Below are 22,533 nucleotides of genomic sequence, written 5' to 3'. Positions count from 1 at the left end.
TATTTTCGTATTAGCCTGATGTTATTATTCTAGCTGTGAAGTTGTTCGTTTCAAGAACCATCGCTTAATTAACTTGTGTTTTGATGTGTTGTTACTGTCGCACTTCTTTGTGACAAAACTTCCTTTCAGTTAAATACCGTAAGTTAAGTTTACCTAGCTAATCAACACAATCAGACTTTCTGCGAATGCCTTAGTTACTTTCTAGAATTGCGTGAAAATTTTGCCTAGCCCGTCGCTCGAGATGCTCGCATTTGTCAAAACTATAAATTATATGAGAGTTGTCAAAATGATGTTTTTTCTCATTTGAAGTTGAATTGTTCAGTTCAGAGAAATCAAATTTTGGGCCATTTCAGTTAAAAGAATATTTGTTTCATTACAAAAAAAAACTTAGCTTGAGCATTTCATTTCAAAGCGCCCTTTGAACAGCGCAGTGCATACGACATTATAGAACACGCTCAATGTTTGGAGGTCCAAAACCTGCTTAATTTTCGAAGTTTATGGCCTAAAAAATTCTTTAGTAGACAGATCTAAGTTGGTTTCATACTTATCCAACCGTGCGTTAGTAAGATATCAGTCGTTCTTGCAATCAACAGCCCTAATTCTTACTTAGCGTGCTGGTTGATCATTAACTATTATCACATGTGTGACCTAAAAAAAGCCTAATTTTGAGGCCAGGGCGTGAATCCCTATAAAGTGATGGTAAAAGTTTCCGACAAAGTTCTTTTCTAAACAAATTAACTCTTTGAGTGAGATAAAAAATGAACTACGACGTTGATCTGTACGGATGCCAAGGCTTGGGTAGAATGAACAATCACATACATTGAGCGTTTTTTTTTTTATTAAACAAAATTAAAATAATGAAAAGATTCCCTTGTCGTTAAGTGACTTTATAGACTAATCACAAGTGTGCTTTTTCCCCCTAGCTTTTCATATTTTTCATCATTGCCTGATCATTTTGTTGAAATAAACAACGAGATATTTCTCTATTCGTTATATGAGGTTCACTACGTACGCATGCCCAAACCTCAAGACGTACCACTTGGAAGACGGCTAATCATGTTATATATAGATGAAGCTGAATTTGAGACAGTCGGATGTGAGCGCTAGCCGAAAGGGATGTACTTATTATGGTCTAGGGGCTGGTTCATCTCTCCCTCACTGGCTTGTTGTCAGACAAGTTATCGGACTGAGTGGCAAGATCATCCCCGCTGGCATAAGAGACTTTTGGTGCATGGAGTTTCTTGTGCCGGGACGGTTGTATTATTTCACAATAAAAAGTAGAGAGATTAACCCTTTAAGCCCTAACAGTGATCAGCATCAAATTTCTCCTGGTAAAATTAATGTTTATTCAATCCCTGAGGTCATGAGAATTAAGGATACGACCACCCAAGATGAATTCTCTTGATATTTTAATAACTTCTACCCAGTCGGCTTTTATAAGAAAAATATAGGGACAAGACAGGAGACGGTTTGTCCTTTGATATTAGGGCTTAAAGGGTTAAAACATGACGTTTCGGCGACAACATGTCACCATTATTTTGTTTATTATTATTACTATTATTATTTTAGTGACAGGATGATCACATTGACTTTCAGGCCTTCTTTGCGATGAGAAATCAGCGCGCCGTCAGTGGCAGCGATTGATCGATGGAACGGTATCGGCTGACTTTGCTGGGGAGCGAATCTGGCGAACCACAGCGGCGCTGCTAGAAAGTTCTCTTCTGACAGGGAAACAACTTAAAGGTCTCAGTAAGTCTTGAACAATCGTGTTTTATTCAGTTAGAGTTTGTATTTCTCTTTCACATATCGCTAAGTAATCAAAGTGTTTAGTTAAGGCCATGTTTCTGCCGGCAATTTTTTTCGTCTGCTGTTCAGCTGTGTTGTTGTGTTTAACTAGATTCAGTGAACTTTATTCAGGGATTCGGGGCCACCTAAAATGCAAAATCGACTTAAATAAACTGGTTTACTCCAGTTCTTATTATGTTGTTTCTTTTCACTGTCATGTTTGCTTTAGAGCCGGAGAACGAAATATTTTCGTATTAGCCTGATGTTATTATTCTAGCTGTGAAGTTGTTCGTTTCAAGAACCATCGCTTAATTAACTTGTGTTTTGATGTGTTGTTACTGTCGCACTTCTTTGTGACAAAACTTCCTTTCAGTTAAATACCGTAAGTTAAGTTTACCTAGCTAATCAACACAATCAGACTTTCTGCGAATGCCTTAGTTACTTTCTAGAATTGCGTGAAAATTTTGCCTAGCCCGTCGCTCGAGATGCTCGCATTTGTCAAAACTATAAATTATATGAGAGTTGTCAAAATGATGTTTTTTCTCATTTGAAGTTGAATTGTTCAGTTCAGAGAAATCAAATTTTGGGCCATTTCAGTTAAAAGAATATTTGTTTCATTACAAAAAAAAACTTAGCTTGAGCATTTCATTTCAAAGCGCCCTTTGAACAGCGCAGTGCATACGACATTATAGAACACGCTCAATGTTTGGAGGTCCAAAACCTGCTTAATTTTCGAAGTTTATGGCCTAAAAAATTCTTTAGTAGACAGATCTAAGTTGGTTTCATACTTATCCAACCGTGCGTTAGTAAGATATCAGTCGTTCTTGCAATCAACAGCCCTAATTCTTACTTAGCGTGCTGGTTGATCATTAACTATTATCACATGTGTGACCTAAAAAAAGCCTAATTTTGAGGCCAGGGCGTGAATCCCTATAAAGTGATGGTAAAAGTTTCCGACAAAGTTCTTTTCTAAACAAATTAACTCTTTGAGTGAGATAAAAAATGAACTACGACGTTGATCTGTACGGATGCCAAGGCTTGGGTAGAATGAACAATCACATACATTGAGCGTTTTTTTTTTTATTAAACAAAATTAAAATAATGAAAAGATTCCCTTGTCGTTAAGTGACTTTATAGACTAATCACAAGTGTGCTTTTTCCCCCTAGCTTTTCATATTTTTCATCATTGCCTGATCATTTTGTTGAAATAAACAACGAGATATTTCTCTATTCGTTATATGAGGTTCACTACGTACGCATGCCCAAACCTCAAGACGTACCACTTGGAAGACGGCTAATCATATTATATATAGATGAAGCTGAATTTGAGACAGTCGGATGTGAGCGCTAGCCGAAAGGGATGTACTTATTATGGTCTAGGGGCTGGTTCATCTCTCCCTCACTGGCTTGTTGTCAGACAAGTTATCGGACTGAGTGGCAAGATCATCCCCGCTGGCATAAGAGACTTTTGGTGCATGGAGTTTCTTGTGCCGGGACGGTTGTATTATTTCACAATAAAAAGTAGAGAGATTAACCCTTTAAGCCCTAACAGTGATCAGCATCAAATTTCTCCTGGTAAAATTAATGTTTATTCAATCCCTGAGGTCATGAGAATTAAGGATACGACCACCCAAGATGAATTCTCTTGATATTTTAATAACTTCTACCCAGTCGGCTTTTATAAGAAAAATATAGGGACAAGACAGGAGACGGTTTGTCCTTTGATATTAGGGCTTAAAGGGTTAAAACATGACGTTTCGGCGACAACATGTCACCATTATTTTGTTTATTATTATTACTATTATTATTTTAGTGACAGGATGATCACATTGACTTTCAGGCCTTCTTTGCGATGAGAAATCAGCGCGCCGTCAGTGGCAGCGATTGATCGATGGAACGGTATCGGCTGACTTTGCTGGGGAGCGAATCTGGCGAACCACAGCGGCGCTGCTAGAAAGTTCTCTTCTGACAGGGAAACAACTTAAAGGTCTCAGTAAGTCTTGAACAATCGTGTTTTATTCAGTTAGAGTTTGTATTTCTCTTTCACATATCGCTAAGTAATCAAAGTGTTTAGTTAAGGCCATGTTTCTGCCGGCAATTTTTTTCGTCTGCTGTTCAGCTGTGTTGTTGTGTTTAACTAGATTCAGTGAACTTTATTCAGGGATTCGGGGCCACCTAAAATGCAAAATCGACTTAAATAAACTGGTTTACTCCAGTTCTTATTATGTTGTTTCTTTTCACTGTCATGTTTGCTTTAGAGCCGGAGAACGAAATATTTTCGTATTAGCCTGATGTTATTATTCTAGCTGTGAAGTTGTTCGTTTCAAGAACCATCGCTTAATTAACTTGTGTTTTGATGTGTTGTTACTGTCGCACTTCTTTGTGACAAAACTTCCTTTCAGTTAAATACCGTAAGTTAAGTTTACCTAGCTAATCAACACAATCAGACTTTCTGCGAATGCCTTAGTTACTTTCTAGAATTGCGTGAAAATTTTGCCTAGCCCGTCGCTCGAGATGCTCGCATTTGTCAAAACTATAAATTATATGAGAGTTGTCAAAATGATGTTTTTTCTCATTTGAAGTTGAATTGTTCAGTTCAGAGAAATCAAATTTTGGGCCATTTCAGTTAAAAGAATATTTGTTTCATTACAAAAAAAAACTTAGCTTGAGCATTTCATTTCAAAGCGCCCTTTGAACAGCGCAGTGCATACGACATTATAGAACACGCTCAATGTTTGGATCAAAAACCTGCTTAATTTTCGAAGTTTATGGCCTAAAAAATTCTTTAGTAGACAGATCTAAGTTGGTTTCATACTTATCCAACCGTGCGTTAGTAAGATATCAGCCGTTCTTGCAATCAACAGCCCTAATTCTTTCTTAGCGTGCTGGTTGATCATTAACTGTTATGACATGTGTGACCTAAAAAGACTAATTTTGAGGCCAGAGCGTGAATCCCTATAAAGTGATGGTAAAAGTTTCCGGCAAAGTTCTTTTCTAAACAAATTAACTCTTTGAGTGAGATAAAAAATGAACTACGACGTCAATCTGTACGGATGCCAAGGCTTGGGTAGAATGAACAATCACATACATTGAGCGTTTTTTTTTTTTTTTTTTTATTAAACGAAATTAAAATAATGAAAAGATTCCCTTGTCGTTAAGTGACTTTATAGACTAATCACAAGTGTGTTTTTTCCCCCTAGCTTTTCATATTTTTGATCATTGCCTGATCATTTTGATGAAATAAACAACGAGATATTTCTCTATCCGTTATATGAGGTTCACTACGTACGCATGCCCAAACCTCAAGACGTACCACTTGGAAGACGGCTAATCATGTTATATATAGATGAAGCTGAATTTGAGACAGTCGGATGTGAGCGCTAGCCGAAAGGGATGTACTTATTATGGTCTAGGGGCTAGTTCATCTCTCCCTCACTGGCTTGTCGTCAGACAAGTTATCGGACTGAGTGGCAAGATCATCCCCGCTGGCAGAAGAGACCTTTGGTGCATGGGGTTTCGGATGCCAGGACGGTTGTATTATTTCACAATAAAAAGTAGAGAGATTAACCCTGTAAGCCCTAACAGTGATCAGCATCAAATTTCTCCTGGTAAAATTAATGTTTATTCAATCCCTGAGGTCATGAGAATTAAGGATACGACCACCCAACATGAATTCTCTTGATATTTTAATAACTTCTACCCAGTCGGCTTTTATAAGAAAAATATAGGGACAAGACAGGAGAGTTTGTCCATTGATATTAGGGCTGAAAGGGTTAAAACATGACGTTTCGGCGACAACATGTCACCATTATTTTGTTTATTATTATTACTATTATTATTTTAGTGACAGGATGATCACATTGACTTTCAGGCCTTCTTTGCGATGAGAAGTCAGCGCGCCGTCAGTGGCAGCGATTGATCGATGGAACGGTATCGGCTGACTTTGCTGGGGAGCGAATCTGGCGAACCACAGCGGCGCCGCTAGAAAGTTCTCTTCTGACAGGGAAACAACTTAAAGGTCTCAGTAAGTCTTGAACAATCGTGTTTTATTCAGTAAGAGTTTGTATTTCTCTTTCACATATCGCTAAGTAATCAACGTGTTTAGTTAAGGCCATGTTTCTGCCGGCAATTTTTTTCGTCTGCTGTTCAGCTGTGTTGTTGTGTTTAACTGGATTCAGTGAACTTTATTCAGGGATTCGGGGCCACCTAAAATGCACAATCGACTTAAATAAACTGGTTTACTCCAGTTCTTATTATGTTGTTTCTTTTCACTTTCATGTTCGCTTTAGAGCCGGAGAACGAAATATTTTCGTATTAGCCTGATGTTATTATTCTAGCTGTGAAGTTGTTCGTTTCAAGAACCATCGCTCAATTAACTTGTGTTTTGATGTGTTGTTATTGTCGCACTTCTTTGTGACAAAACTTTCTTTCAGTTAAATACCGTAAGTTAAGTTTACCTAGCTAATCAACACAATCAGACTCTCCGCGAATGCCTTAGTTACTTTCTAGAATTGCGTGAAAATTTTGCCTAGCCCGTCGCTCGAGATGCTCGCATTTGTCAAAACTAATTATATGACGAGTTGTTGTCAAAATGATGTTTTTTCTCATTTGAAGTTGAATTGTTCAGTTCAGAGAAATCAAATTTTGGGCCATTTCAGTTAAAAGAATATTTGTTTCATTACAAAAAAAACTTAGCTTGAGCATTTCATTTCAAAGCGCCCTTTGAACAGCGCAGTGCATACGACATTATAGAACACGCTCAATGTTTGGAGGTCAAAAACCTGCTTAATTTTCGAAGTTTATGGCCTAAAAAATTCTTTAGTAGACAGATCTAAGTTGGTTTCATACTTATCCAACCGTGCGTTAGTAAGATATCAGCCGTTCTTGCAATCAACAGCCCTAATTCTTTCTTAGCGTGCTGGTTGATCATTAACTGTTATGACATGTGTGACCTAAAAAGACTAATTTTGAGGCCAGAGCGTGAATCCCTATAAAGTGATGGTAAAAGTTTCCGGCAAAGTTCTTTTCTAAACAAATTAACTCTTTGAGTGAGATAAAAAATGAACTACGACGTCAATCTGTACGGATGCCAAGGCTTGGGTAGAATGAACAATCACATACATTGAGCGTTTTTTTTTTTTTTTTTTTATTAAACGAAATTAAAATAATGAAAAGATTCCCTTGTCGTTAAGTGACTTTATAGACTAATCACAAGTGTGTTTTTTCCCCCTAGCTTTTCATATTTTTGATCATTGCCTGATCATTTTGATGAAATAAACAACGAGATATTTCTCTATCCGTTATATGAGGTTCACTACGTACGCATGCCCAAACCTCAAGACGTACCACTTGGAAGACGGCTAATCATGTTATATATAGATGAAGCTGAATTTGAGACAGTCGGATGTGAGCGCTAGCCGAAAGGGATGTACTTATTATGGTCTAGGGGCTAGTTCATCTCTCCCTCACTGGCTTGTCGTCAGACAAGTTATCGGACTGAGTGGCAAGATCATCCCCGCTGGCAGAAGAGACCTTTGGTGCATGGGGTTTCGGATGCCAGGACGGTTGTATTATTTCACAATAAAAAGTAGAGAGATTAACCCTGTAAGCCCTAACAGTGATCAGCATCAAATTTCTCCTGGTAAAATTAATGTTTATTCAATCCCTGAGGTCATGAGAATTAAGGATACGACCACCCAACATGAATTCTCTTGATATTTTAATAACTTCTACCCAGTCGGCTTTTATAAGAAAAATATAGGGACAAGACAGGAGAGTTTGTCCATTGATATTAGGGCTGAAAGGGTTAAAACATGACGTTTCGGCGACAACATGTCACCATTATTTTGTTTATTATTATTACTATTATTATTTTAGTGACAGGATGATCACATTGACTTTCAGGCCTTCTTTGCGATGAGAAGTCAGCGCGCCGTCAGTGGCAGCGATTGATCGATGGAACGGTATCGGCTGACTTTGCTGGGGAGCGAATCTGGCGAACCACAGCGGCGCCGCTAGAAAGTTCTCTTCTGACAGGGAAACAACTTAAAGGTCTCAGTAAGTCTTGAACAATCGTGTTTTATTCAGTAAGAGTTTGTATTTCTCTTTCACATATCGCTAAGTAATCAACGTGTTTAGTTAAGGCCATGTTTCTGCCGGCAATTTTTTTCGTCTGCTGTTCAGCTGTGTTGTTGTGTTTAACTGGATTCAGTGAACTTTATTCAGGGATTCGGGGCCACCTAAAATGCACAATCGACTTAAATAAACTGGTTTACTCCAGTTCTTATTATGTTGTTTCTTTTCACTTTCATGTTCGCTTTAGAGCCGGAGAACGAAATATTTTCGTATTAGCCTGATGTTATTATTCTAGCTGTGAAGTTGTTCGTTTCAAGAACCATCGCTCAATTAACTTGTGTTTTGATGTGTTGTTATTGTCGCACTTCTTTGTGACAAAACTTTCTTTCAGTTAAATACCGTAAGTTAAGTTTACCTAGCTAATCAACACAATCAGACTCTCCGCGAATGCCTTAGTTACTTTCTAGAATTGCGTGAAAATTTTGCCTAGCCCGTCGCTCGAGATGCTCGCATTTGTCAAAACTAATTATATGACGAGTTGTTGTCAAAATGATGTTTTTTCTCATTTGAAGTTGAATTGTTCAGTTCAGAGAAATCAAATTTTGGGCCATTTCAGTTAAAAGAATATTTGTTTCATTACAAAAAAAACTTAGCTTGAGCATTTCATTTCAAAGCGCCCTTTGAACAGCGCAGTGCATACGACATTATAGAACACGCTCAATGTTTGGAGGTCAAAAACCTGCTTAATTTTCGAAGTTTATGGCCTAAAAAATTCTTTAGTAGACAGATCTAAGTTGGTTTCATACTTATCCAACCGTGCGTTAGTAAGATATCAGCCGTTCTTGCAATCAACAGCCCTAATTCTTTCTTAGCGTGCTGGTTGATCATTAACTGTTATGACATGTGTGACCTAAAAAGACTAATTTTGAGGCCAGAGCGTGAATCCCTATAAAGTGATGGTAAAAGTTTCCGGCAAAGTTCTTTTCTAAACAAATTAACTCTTTGAGTGAGATAAAAAATGAACTACGACGTCAATCTGTACGGATGCCAAGGCTTGGGTAGAATGAACAATCACATACATTGAGCGTTTTTTTTTTTTTTTTTTTATTAAACGAAATTAAAATAATGAAAAGATTCCCTTGTCGTTAAGTGACTTTATAGACTAATCACAAGTGTGTTTTTTCCCCCTAGCTTTTCATATTTTTGATCATTGCCTGATCATTTTGATGAAATAAACAACGAGATATTTCTCTATCCGTTATATGAGGTTCACTACGTACGCATGCCCAAACCTCAAGACGTACCACTTGGAAGACGGCTAATCATGTTATATATAGATGAAGCTGAATTTGAGACAGTCGGATGTGAGCGCTAGCCGAAAGGGATGTACTTATTATGGTCTAGGGGCTAGTTCATCTCTCCCTCACTGGCTTGTCGTCAGACAAGTTATCGGACTGAGTGGCAAGATCATCCCCGCTGGCAGAAGAGACCTTTGGTGCATGGGGTTTCGGATGCCAGGACGGTTGTATTATTTCACAATAAAAAGTAGAGAGATTAACCCTGTAAGCCCTAACAGTGATCAGCATCAAATTTCTCCTGGTAAAATTAATGTTTATTCAATCCCTGAGGTCATGAGAATTAAGGATACGACCACCCAACATGAATTCTCTTGATATTTTAATAACTTCTACCCAGTCGGCTTTTATAAGAAAAATATAGGGACAAGACAGGAGAGTTTGTCCATTGATATTAGGGCTGAAAGGGTTAAAACATGACGTTTCGGCGACAACATGTCACCATTATTTTGTTTATTATTATTACTATTATTATTTTAGTGACAGGATGATCACATTGACTTTCAGGCCTTCTTTGCGATGAGAAGTCAGCGCGCCGTCAGTGGCAGCGATTGATCGATGGAACGGTATCGGCTGACTTTGCTGGGGAGCGAATCTGGCGAACCACAGCGGCGCCGCTAGAAAGTTCTCTTCTGACAGGGAAACAACTTAAAGGTCTCAGTAAGTCTTGAACAATCGTGTTTTATTCAGTAAGAGTTTGTATTTCTCTTTCACATATCGCTAAGTAATCAACGTGTTTAGTTAAGGCCATGTTTCTGCCGGCAATTTTTTTCGTCTGCTGTTCAGCTGTGTTGTTGTGTTTAACTGGATTCAGTGAACTTTATTCAGGGATTCGGGGCCACCTAAAATGCACAATCGACTTAAATAAACTGGTTTACTCCAGTTCTTATTATGTTGTTTCTTTTCACTTTCATGTTCGCTTTAGAGCCGGAGAACGAAATATTTTCGTATTAGCCTGATGTTATTATTCTAGCTGTGAAGTTGTTCGTTTCAAGAACCATCGCTCAATTAACTTGTGTTTTGATGTGTTGTTATTGTCGCACTTCTTTGTGACAAAACTTTCTTTCAGTTAAATACCGTAAGTTAAGTTTACCTAGCTAATCAACACAATCAGACTCTCCGCGAATGCCTTAGTTACTTTCTAGAATTGCGTGAAAATTTTGCCTAGCCCGTCGCTCGAGATGCTCGCATTTGTCAAAACTAATTATATGACGAGTTGTTGTCAAAATGATGTTTTTTCTCATTTGAAGTTGAATTGTTCAGTTCAGAGAAATCAAATTTTGGGCCATTTCAGTTAAAAGAATATTTGTTTCATTACAAAAAAAACTTAGCTTGAGCATTTCATTTCAAAGCGCCCTTTGAACAGCGCAGTGCATACGACATTATAGAACACGCTCAATGTTTGGAGGTCAAAAACCTGCTTAATTTTCGAAGTTTATGGCCTAAAAAATTCTTTAGTAGACAGATCTAAGTTGGTTTCATACTTATCCAACCGTGCGTTAGTAAGATATCAGCCGTTCTTGCAATCAACAGCCCTAATTCTTTCTTAGCGTGCTGGTTGATCATTAACTGTTATGACATGTGTGACCTAAAAAGACTAATTTTGAGGCCAGAGCGTGAATCCCTATAAAGTGATGGTAAAAGTTTCCGGCAAAGTTCTTTTCTAAACAAATTAACTCTTTGAGTGAGATAAAAAATGAACTACGACGTCAATCTGTACGGATGCCAAGGCTTGGGTAGAATGAACAATCACATACATTGAGCGTTTTTTTTTTTTTTTTTTATTAAACGAAATTAAAATAATGAAAAGATTCCCTTGTCGTTAAGTGACTTTATAGACTAATCACAAGTGTGTTTTTTCCCCCTAGCTTTTCATATTTTTGATCATTGCCTGATCATTTTGATGAAATAAACAACGAGATATTTCTCTATCCGTTATATGAGGTTCACTACGTACGCATGCCCAAACCTCAAGACGTACCACTTGGAAGACGGCTAATCATGTTATATATAGATGAAGCTGAATTTGAGACCAGTCGGATGTGAGCGCTAGCCGAAAGGGATGTACTTATTATGGTCTAGGGGCTAGTTCATCTCTCCCTCACTGGCTTGTCGTCAGACAAGTTATCGGACTGAGTGGCAAGATCATCCCCGCTGGCAGAAGAGACCTTTGGTGCATGGGGTTTCGGATGCCAGGACGGTTGTATTATTTCACAATAAAAAGTAGAGAGATTAACCCTGTAAGCCCTAACAGTGATCAGCATCAAATTTCTCCTGGTAAAATTAATGTTTATTCAATCCCTGAGGTCATGAGAATTAAGGATACGACCACCCAACATGAATTCTCTTGATATTTTAATAACTTCTACCCAGTCGGCTTTTATAAGAAAAATATAGGGACAAGACAGGAGAGTTTGTCCATTGATATTAGGGCTGAAAGGGTTAAAACATGACGTTTCGGCGACAACATGTCACCATTATTTTGTTTATTATTATTACTATTATTATTTTAGTGACAGGATGATCACATTGACTTTCAGGCCTTCTTTGCGATGAGAAGTCAGCGCGCCGTCAGTGGCAGCGATTGATCGATGGAACGGTATCGGCTGACTTTGCTGGGGAGCGAATCTGGCGAACCACAGCGGCGCCGCTAGAAAGTTCTCTTCTGACAGGGAAACAACTTAAAGGTCTCAGTAAGTCTTGAACAATCGTGTTTTATTCAGTAAGAGTTTGTATTTCTCTTTCACATATCGCTAAGTAATCAACGTGTTTAGTTAAGGCCATGTTTCTGCCGGCAATTTTTTTCGTCTGCTGTTCAGCTGTGTTGTTGTGTTTAACTGGATTCAGTGAACTTTATTCAGGGATTCGGGGCCACCTAAAATGCACAATCGACTTAAATAAACTGGTTTACTCCAGTTCTTATTATGTTGTTTCTTTTCACTTTCATGTTCGCTTTAGAGCCGGAGAACGAAATATTTTCGTATTAGCCTGATGTTATTATTCTAGCTGTGAAGTTGTTCGTTTCAAGAACCATCGCTCAATTAACTTGTGTTTTGATGTGTTGTTATTGTCGCACTTCTTTGTGACAAAACTTTCTTTCAGTTAAATACCGTAAGTTAAGTTTACCTAGCTAATCAACACAATCAGACTCTCCGCGAATGCCTTAGTTACTTTCTAGAATTGCGTGAAAATTTTGCCTAGCCCGTCGCTCGAGATGCTCGCATTTGTCAAAACTAATTATATGACGAGTTGTTGTCAAAATGATGTTTTTTCTCATTTGAAGTTGAATTGTTCAGTTCAGAGAAATCAAATTTTGGGCCATTTCAGTTAAAAGAATATTTGTTTCATTACAAAAAAAACTTAGCTTGAGCATTTCATTTCAAAGCGCCCTTTGAACAGCGCAGTGCATACGACATTATAGAACACGCTCAATGTTTGGAGGTCAAAAACCTGCTTAATTTTCGAAGTTTATGGCCTAAAAAATTCTTTAGTAGACAGATCTAAGTTGGTTTCATACTTATCCAACCGTGCGTTAGTAAGATATCAGCCGTTCTTGCAATCAACAGCCCTAATTCTTTCTTAGCGTGCTGGTTGATCATTAACTGTTATGACATGTGTGACCTAAAAAGACTAATTTTGAGGCCAGAGCGTGAATCCCTATAAAGTGATGGTAAAAGTTTCCGGCAAAGTTCTTTTCTAAACAAATTAACTCTTTGAGTGAGATAAAAAATGAACTACGACGTCAATCTGTACGGATGCCAAGGCTTGGGTAGAATGAACAATCACATACATTGAGCGTTTTTTTTTTTTTTTTTTTATTAAACGAAATTAAAATAATGAAAAGATTCCCTTGTCGTTAAGTGACTTTATAGACTAATCACAAGTGTGTTTTTTCCCCCTAGCTTTTCATATTTTTGATCATTGCCTGATCATTTTGATGAAATAAACAACGAGATATTTCTCTATCCGTTATATGAGGTTCACTACGTACGCATGCCCAAACCTCAAGACGTACCACTTGGAAGACGGCTAATCATGTTATATATAGATGAAGCTGAATTTGAGACAGTCGGATGTGAGCGCTAGCCGAAAGGGATGTACTTATTATGGTCTAGGGGCTAGTTCATCTCTCCCTCACTGGCTTGTCGTCAGACAAGTTATCGGACTGAGTGGCAAGATCATCCCCGCTGGCAGAAGAGACCTTTGGTGCATGGGGTTTCGGATGCCAGGACGGTTGTATTATTTCACAATAAAAAGTAGAGAGATTAACCCTGTAAGCCCTAACAGTGATCAGCATCAAATTTCTCCTGGTAAAATTAATGTTTATTCAATCCCTGAGGTCATGAGAATTAAGGATACGACCACCCAACATGAATTCTCTTGATATTTTAATAACTTCTACCCAGTCGGCTTTTATAAGAAAAATATAGGGACAAGACAGGAGAGTTTGTCCATTGATATTAGGGCTGAAAGGGTTAAAACATGACGTTTCGGCGACAACATGTCACCATTATTTTGTTTATTATTATTACTATTATTATTTTAGTGACAGGATGATCACATTGACTTTCAGGCCTTCTTTGCGATGAGAAGTCAGCGCGCCGTCAGTGGCAGCGATTGATCGATGGAACGGTATCGGCTGACTTTGCTGGGGAGCGAATCTGGCGATTCACAGCGGCGCCGCTAGAAAGTTCTCTTCTGACAGGGAAACAACTTAAAGGTCTCAGTAAGTCTTGAACAATCGTGTTTTATTCAGTAAGAGTTTGTATTTCTCTTTCACATATCGCTAAGTAATCAACGTGTTTAGTTAAGGCCATGTTTCTGCCGGCAATTTTTTTCGTCTGCTGTTCAGCTGTGTTGTTGTGTTTAACTGGATTCAGTGAACTTTATTCAGGGATTCGGGGCCACCTAAAATGCACAATCGACTTAAATAAACTGGTTTACTCCAGTTCTTATTATGTTGTTTCTTTTCACTTTCATGTTCGCTTTAGAGCCGGAGAACGAAATATTTTCGTATTAGCCTGATGTTATTATTCTAGCTGTGAAGTTGTTCGTTTCAAGAACCATCGCTCAATTAACTTGTGTTTTGATGTGTTGTTATTGTCGCACTTCTTTGTGACAAAACTTTCTTTCAGTTAAATACCGTAAGTTAAGTTTACCTAGCTAATCAACACAATCAGACTCTCCGCGAATGCCTTAGTTACTTTCTAGAATTGCGTGAAAATTTTGCCTAGCCCGTCGCTCGAGATGCTCGCATTTGTCAAAACTAATTATATGACGAGTTGTTGTCAAAATGATGTTTTTTCTCATTTGAAGTTGAATTGTTCAGTTCAGAGAAATCAAATTTTGGGCCATTTCAGTTAAAAGAATATTTGTTTCATTACAAAAAAAACTTAGCTTGAGCATTTCATTTCAAAGCGCCCTTTGAACAGCGCAGTGCATACGACATTATAGAACACGCTCAATGTTTGGAGGTCAAAAACCTGCTTAATTTTCGAAGTTTATGGCCTAAAAAATTCTTTAGTAGACAGATCTAAGTTGGTTTCATACTTATCCAACCGTGCGTTAGTAAGATATCAGCCGTTCTTGCAATCAACAGCCCTAATTCTTTCTTAGCGTGCTGGTTGATCATTAACTGTTATGACATGTGTGACCTAAAAAGACTAATTTTGAGGCCAGAGCGTGAATCCCTATAAAGTGATGGTAAAAGTTTCCGGCAAAGTTCTTTTCTAAACAAATTAACTCTTTGAGTGAGATAAAAAATGAACTACGACGTCAATCTGTACGGATGCCAAGGCTTGGGTAGAATGAACAATCACATACATTGAGCGTTTTTTTTTTTTTTTTTTTTTTATTAAACGAAATTAAAATAATGAAAAGATTCCCTTGTCGTTAAGTGACTTTATAGACTAATCACAAGTGTGTTTTTTCCCCCTAGCTTTTCATATTTTTGATCATTGCCTGATCATTTTGATGAAATAAACAACGAGATATTTCTCTATCCGTTATATGAGGTTCACTACGTACGCATGCCCAAACCTCAAGACGTACCACTTGGAAGACGGCTAATCATGTTATATATAGATGAAGCTGAATTTGAGACAGTCGGATGTGAGCGCTAGCCGAAAGGGATGTACTTATTATGGTCTAGGGGCTAGTTCATCTCTCCCTCACTGGCTTGTCGTCAGACAAGTTATCGGACTGAGTGGCAAGATCATCCCCGCTGGCAGAAGAGACCTTTGGTGCATGGGGTTTCGGATGCCAGGACGGTTGTATTATTTCACAATAAAAAGTAGAGAGATTAACCCTGTAAGCCCTAACAGTGATCAGCATCAAATTTCTCCTGGTAAAATTAATGTTTATTCAATCCCTGAGGTCATGAGAATTAAGGATACGACCACCCAACATGAATTCTCTTGATATTTTAATAACTTCTACCCAGTCGGCTTTTATAAGAAAAATATAGGGACAAGACAGGAGAGTTTGTCCATTGATATTAGGGCTGAAAGGGTTAAAACATGACGTTTCGGCGACAACATGTCACCATTATTTTGTTTATTATTATTACTATTATTATTTTAGTGACAGGATGATCACATTGACTTTCAGGCCTTCTTTGCGATGAGAAGTCAGCGCGCCGTCAGTGGCAGCGATTGATCGATGGAACGGTATCGGCTGACTTTGCTGGGGAGCGAATCTGGCGAACCACAGCGGCGCCGCTAGAAAGTTCTCTTCTGACAGGGAAACAACTTAAAGGTCTCAGTAAGTCTTGAACAATCGTGTTTTATTCAGTAAGAGTTTGTATTTCTCTTTCACATATCGCTAAGTAATCAACGTGTTTAGTTAAGGCCATGTTTCTGCCGGCAATTTTTTTCGTCTGCTGTTCAGCTGTGTTGTTGTGTTTAACTGGATTCAGTGAACTTTATTCAGGGATTCGGGGCCACCTAAAATGCACAATCGACTTAAATAAACTGGTTTACTCCAGTTCTTATTATGTTGTTTCTTTTCACTTTCATGTTCGCTTTAGAGCCGGAGAACGAAATATTTTCGTATTAGCCTGATGTTATTATTCTAGCTGTGAAGTTGTTCGTTTCAAGAACCATCGCTCAATTAACTTGTGTTTTGATGTGTTGTTATTGTCGCACTTCTTTGTGACAAAACTTTCTTTCAGTTAAATACCGTAAGTTAAGTTTACCTAGCTAATCAACACAATCAGACTCTCCGCGAATGCCTTAGTTACTTTCTAGAATTGCGTGAAAATTTTGCCTAGCCCGTCGCTCGAGATGCTCGCATTTGTCAAAACTAATTATATGACGAGTTGTTGTCAAAATGATGTTTTTTCTCATTTGAAGTTGAATTGTTCAGTTCAGAGAAATCAAATTTTGGGCCATTTCAGTTAAAAGAATATTTGTTTCATTACAAAAAAAACTTAGCTTGAGCATTTCATTTCAAAGCGCCCTTTGAACAGCGCAGTGCATACGACATTATAGAACACGCTCAATGTTTGGAGGTCAAAAACCTGCTTAATTTTCGAAGTTTATGGCCTAAAAAATTCTTTAGTAGACAGATCTAAGTTGGTTTCATACTTATCCAACCGTGCGTTAGTAAGATATCAGCCGTTCTTGCAATCAACAGCCCTAATTCTTTCTTAGCGTGCTGGTTGATCATTAACTGTTATGACATGTGTGACCTAAAAAGACTAATTTTGAGGCCAGAGCGTGAATCCCTATAAAGTGATGGTAAAAGTTTCCGGCAAAGTTCTTTTCTAAACAAATTAACTCTTTGAGTGAGATAAAAAATGAACTACGACGTCAATCTGTACGGATGCCAAGGCTTGGGTAGAATGAACAATCACATACATTGAGCGTTTTTTTTTTTTTTTTTTTTTATTAAACGAAATTAAAATAATGAAAAGATTCCCTTGTCGTTAAGTGACTTTATAGACTAATCACAAGTGTGTTTTTTCCCCCTAGCTTTTCATATTTTTGATCATTGCCTGATCATTTTGATGAAATAAACAACGAGATATTTCTCTATCCGTTATATGAGGTTCACTACGTACGCATGCCCAAACCTCAAGACGTACCACTTGGAAGACGGCTAATCATGTTATATATAGATGAAGCTGAATTTGAGACAGTCGGATGTGAGCGCTAGCCGAAAGGGATGTACTTATTATGGTCTAGGGGCTAGTTCATCTCTCCCTCACTGGCTTGTCGTCAGACAAGTTATCGGACTGAGTGGCAAGATCATCCCCGCTGGCAGAAGAGACCTTTGGTGCATGGGGTTTCGGATGCCAGGACGGTTGTATTATTTCACAATAAAAAGTAGAGAGATTAACCCTGTAAGCCCTAACAGTGATCAGCATCAAATTTCTCCTGGTAAAATTAATGTTTATTCAATCCCTGAGGTCATGAGAATTAAGGATACGACCACCCAACATGAATTCTCTTGATATTTTAATAACTTCTACCCAGTCGGCTTTTATAAGAAAAATATAGGGACAAGACAGGAGAGTTTGTCCATTGATATTAGGGCTGAAAGGGTTAAAACATGACGTTTCGGCGACAACATGTCACCATTATTTTGTTTATTATTATTACTATTATTATTTTAGTGACAGGATGATCACATTGACTTTCAGGCCTTCTTTGCGATGAGAAGTCAGCGCGCCGTCAGTGGCAGCGATTGATCGATGGAACGGTATCGGCTGACTTTGCTGGGGAGCGAATCTGGCGAACCACAGCGGCGCCGCTAGAAAGTTCTCTTCTGACAGGGAAACAACTTAAAGGTCTCAGTAAGTCTTGAACAATCGTGTTTTATTCAGTAAGAGTTTGTATTTCTCTTTCACATATCGCTAAGTAATCAACGTGTTTAGTTAAGGCCATGTTTCTGCCGGCAATTTTTTTCGTCTGCTGTTCAGCTGTGTTGTTGTGTTTAACTGGATTCAGTGAACTTTATTCAGGGATTCGGGGCCACCTAAAATGCACAATCGACTTAAATAAACTGGTTTACTCCAGTTCTTATTATGTTGTTTCTTTTCACTTTCATGTTCGCTTTAGAGCCGGAGAACGAAATATTTTCGTATTAGCCTGATGTTATTATTCTAGCTGTGAAGTTGTTCGTTTCAAGAACCATCGCTCAATTAACTTGTGTTTTGATGTGTTGTTATTGTCGCACTTCTTTGTGACAAAACTTTCTTTCAGTTAAATACCGTAAGTTAAGTTTACCTAGCTAATCAACACAATCAGACTCTCCGCGAATGCCTTAGTTACTTTCTAGAATTGCGTGAAAATTTTGCCTAGCCCGTCGCTCGAGATGCTCGCATTTGTCAAAACTAATTATATGACGAGTTGTTGTCAAAATGATGTTTTTTCTCATTTGAAGTTGAATTGTTCAGTTCAGAGAAATCAAATTTTGGGCCATTTCAGTTAAAAGAATATTTGTTTCATTACAAAAAAAACTTAGCTTGAGCATTTCATTTCAAAGCGCCCTTTGAACAGCGCAGTGCATACGACATTATAGAACACGCTCAATGTTTGGAGGTCAAAAACCTGCTTAATTTTCGAAGTTTATGGCCTAAAAAATTCTTTAGTAGACAGATCTAAGTTGGTTTCATACTTATCCAACCGTGCGTTAGTAAGATATCAGCCGTTCTTGCAATCAACAGCCCTAATTCTTTCTTAGCGTGCTGGTTGATCATTAACTGTTATGACATGTGTGACCTAAAAAGACTAATTTTGAGGCCAGAGCGTGAATCCCTATAAAGTGATGGTAAAAGTTTCCGGCAAAGTTCTTTTCTAAACAAATTAACTCTTTGAGTGAGATAAAAAATGAACTACGACGTCAATCTGTACGGATGCCAAGGCTTGGGTAGAATGAACAATCACATACATTGAGCGTTTTTTTTTTTTTTTTTTTATTAAACGAAATTAAAATAATGAAAAGATTCCCTTGTCGTTAAGTGACTTTATAGACTAATCACAAGTGTGTTTTTTCCCCCTAGCTTTTCATATTTTTGATCATTGCCTGATCATTTTGATGAAATAAACAACGAGATATTTCTCTATCCGTTATATGAGGTTCACTACGTACGCATGCCCAAACCTCAAGACGTACCACTTGGAAGACGGCTAATCATGTTATATATAGATGAAGCTGAATTTGAGACAGTCGGATGTGAGCGCTAGCCGAAAGGGATGTACTTATTATGGTCTAGGGGCTAGTTCATCTCTCCCTCACTGGCTTGTCGTCAGACAAGTTATCGGACTGAGTGGCAAGATCATCCCCGCTGGCAGAAGAGACCTTTGGTGCATGGGGTTTCGGATGCCAGGACGGTTGTATTATTTCACAATAAAAAGTAGAGAGATTAACCCTGTAAGCCCTAACAGTGATCAGCATCAAATTTCTCCTGGTAAAATTAATGTTTATTCAATCCCTGAGGTCATGAGAATTAAGGATACGACCACCCAACATGAATTCTCTTGATATTTTAATAACTTCTACCCAGTCGGCTTTTATAAGAAAAATATAGGGACAAGACAGGAGAGTTTGTCCATTGATATTAGGGCTGAAAGGGTTAAAACATGACGTTTCGGCGACAACATGTCACCATTATTTTGTTTATTATTATTACTATTATTATTTTAGTGACAGGATGATCACATTGACTTTCAGGCCTTCTTTGCGATGAGAAGTCAGCGCGCCGTCAGTGGCAGCGATTGATCGATGGAACGGTATCGGCTGACTTTGCTGGGGAGCGAATCTGGCGAACCACAGCGGCGCCGCTAGAAAGTTCTCTTCTGACAGGGAAACAACTTAAAGGTCTCAGTAAGTCTTGAACAATCGTGTTTTATTCAGTAAGAGTTTGTATTTCTCTTTCACATATCGCTAAGTAATCAACGTGTTTAGTTAAGGCCATGTTTCTGCCGGCAATTTTTTTCGTCTGCTGTTCAGCTGTGTTGTTGTGTTTAACTGGATTCAGTGAACTTTATTCAGGGATTCGGGGCCACCTAAAATGCACAATCGACTTAAATAAACTGGTTTACTCCAGTTCTTATTATGTTGTTTCTTTTCACTTTCATGTTCGCTTTAGAGCCGGAGAACGAAATATTTTCGTATTAGCCTGATGTTATTATTCTAGCTGTGAAGTTGTTCGTTTCAAGAACCATCGCTCAATTAACTTGTGTTTTGATGTGTTGTTATTGTCGCACTTCTTTGTGACAAAACTTTCTTTCAGTTAAATACCGTAAGTTAAGTTTACCTAGCTAATCAACACAATCAGACTCTCCGCGAATGCCTTAGTTACTTTCTAGAATTGCGTGAAAATTTTGCCTAGCCCGTCGCTCGAGATGCTCGCATTTGTCAAAACTAATTATATGACGAGTTGTTGTCAAAATGATGTTTTTTCTCATTTGAAGTTGAATTGTTCAGTTCAGAGAAATCAAATTTTGGGCCATTTCAGTTAAAAGAATATTTGTTTCATTACAAAAAAAACTTAGCTTGAGCATTTCATTTCAAAGCGCCCTTTGAACAGCGCAGTGCATACGACATTATAGAACACGCTCAATGTTTGGAGGTCAAAAACCTGCTTAATTTTCGAAGTTTATGGCCTAAAAAATTCTTTAGTAGACAGATCTAAGTTGGTTTCATACTTATCCAACCGTGCGTTAGTAAGATATCAGCCGTTCTTGCAATCAACAGCCCTAATTCTTTCTTAGCGTGCTGGTTGATCATTAACTGTTATGACATGTGTGACCTAAAAAGACTAATTTTGAGGCCAGAGCGTGAATCCCTATAAAGTGATGGTAAAAGTTTCCGGCAAAGTTCTTTTCTAAACAAATTAACTCTTTGAGTGAGATAAAAAATGAACTACGACGTCAATCTGTACGGATGCCAAGGCTTGGGTAGAATGAACAATCACATACATTGAGCGTTTTTTTTTTTTTTTTTTTTTTATTAAACGAAATTAAAATAATGAAAAGATTCCCTTGTCGTTAAGTGACTTTATAGACTAATCACAAGTGTGTTTTTTCCCCCTAGCTTTTCATATTTTTGATCATTGCCTGATCATTTTGATGAAATAAACAACGAGATATTTCTCTATCCGTTATATGAGGTTCACTACGTACGCATGCCCAAACCTCAAGACGTACCACTTGGAAGACGGCTAATCATGTTATATATAGATGAAGCTGAATTTGAGACAGTCGGATGTGAGCGCTAGCCGAAAGGGATGTACTTATTATGGTCTAGGGGCTAGTTCATCTCTCCCTCACTGGCTTGTCGTCAGACAAGTTATCGGACTGAGTGGCAAGATCATCCCCGCTGGCAGAAGAGACCTTTGGTGCATGGGGTTTCGGATGCCAGGACGGTTGTATTATTTCACAATAAAAAGTAGAGAGATTAACCCTGTAAGCCCTAACAGTGATCAGCATCAAATTTCTCCTGGTAAAATTAATGTTTATTCAATCCCTGAGGTCATGAGAATTAAGGATACGACCACCCAACATGAATTCTCTTGATATTTTAATAACTTCTACCCAGTCGGCTTTTATAAGAAAAATATAGGGACAAGACAGGAGAGTTTGTCCATTGATATTAGGGCTGAAAGGGTTAAAACATGACGTTTCGGCGACAACATGTCACCATTATTTTGTTTATTATTATTACTATTATTATTTTAGTGACAGGATGATCACATTGACTTTCAGGCCTTCTTTGCGATGAGAAGTCAGCGCGCCGTCAGTGGCAGCGATTGATCGATGGAACGGTATCGGCTGACTTTGCTGGGGAGCGAATCTGGCGAACCACAGCGGCGCCGCTAGAAAGTTCTCTTCTGACAGGGAAACAACTTAAAGGTCTCAGTAAGTCTTGAACAATCGTGTTTTATTCAGTAAGAGTTTGTATTTCTCTTTCACATATCGCTAAGTAATCAACGTGTTTAGTTAAGGCCATGTTTCTGCCGGCAATTTTTTTCGTCTGCTGTTCAGCTGTGTTGTTGTGTTTAACTGGATTCAGTGAACTTTATTCAGGGATTCGGGGCCACCTAAAATGCACAATCGACTTAAATAAACTGGTTTACTCCAGTTCTTATTATGTTGTTTCTTTTCACTTTCATGTTCGCTTTAGAGCCGGAGAACGAAATATTTTCGTATTAGCCTGATGTTATTATTCTAGCTGTGAAGTTGTTCGTTTCAAGAACCATCGCTCAATTAACTTGTGTTTTGATGTGTTGTTATTGTCGCACTTCTTTGTGACAAAACTTTCTTTCAGTTAAATACCGTAAGTTAAGTTTACCTAGCTAATCAACACAATC

At 38.1% G+C, this 22,533-nt stretch overlaps 1 protein-coding gene across 1 annotated transcript; it reads left to right on the top strand.

The window, feature by feature from the left end:
- Positions 1-13,697: 13,697 nt before the first annotated feature.
- Positions 13,698-22,112, top strand: LOC146449183 (uncharacterized). The gene is made up of 6 exons (XM_085101936.1): positions 13,698-13,702; positions 15,716-15,725; positions 15,845-15,977; positions 17,860-18,012; positions 19,893-20,045; positions 21,929-22,112. Exons 1-6 carry the CDS (start codon positions 13,698-13,700, stop codon positions 22,090-22,092), a joined length of 618 nt encoding a protein of 205 aa, XP_084958062.1. The 3' UTR covers positions 22,093-22,112.
- The last annotated feature ends 421 nt before the right edge of the window (positions 22,113-22,533 follow it).

The sequence above is a fragment of the Pavona decussata genome, unplaced genomic scaffold (genome assembly GCF_977016875.1).
Source record: "Pavona decussata unplaced genomic scaffold, jaPavDecu1.1 SCAFFOLD_607, whole genome shotgun sequence".
NCBI classification, from domain to species: Eukaryota; Metazoa; Cnidaria; class Anthozoa; order Scleractinia; family Agariciidae; genus Pavona; species Pavona decussata.
Note: the sequence above shows the minus strand (reverse complement) of the source record. Positions and strands in the feature narration are given on the sequence as shown.

Excerpts from the sequence above, each read along its gene's own strand:
- LOC146449183 (XM_085101936.1), top strand. Across the intron at positions 15,978-17,859 it reads GAAACAACTTAAAGGTCTCA|GCCTTCTTTGCGATGAGAAG; the intron begins GTAAGTCTTGAA and ends ATTGACTTTCAG. Across the intron at positions 20,046-21,928 it reads GAAACAACTTAAAGGTCTCA|GCCTTCTTTGCGATGAGAAG; the intron begins GTAAGTCTTGAA and ends ATTGACTTTCAG.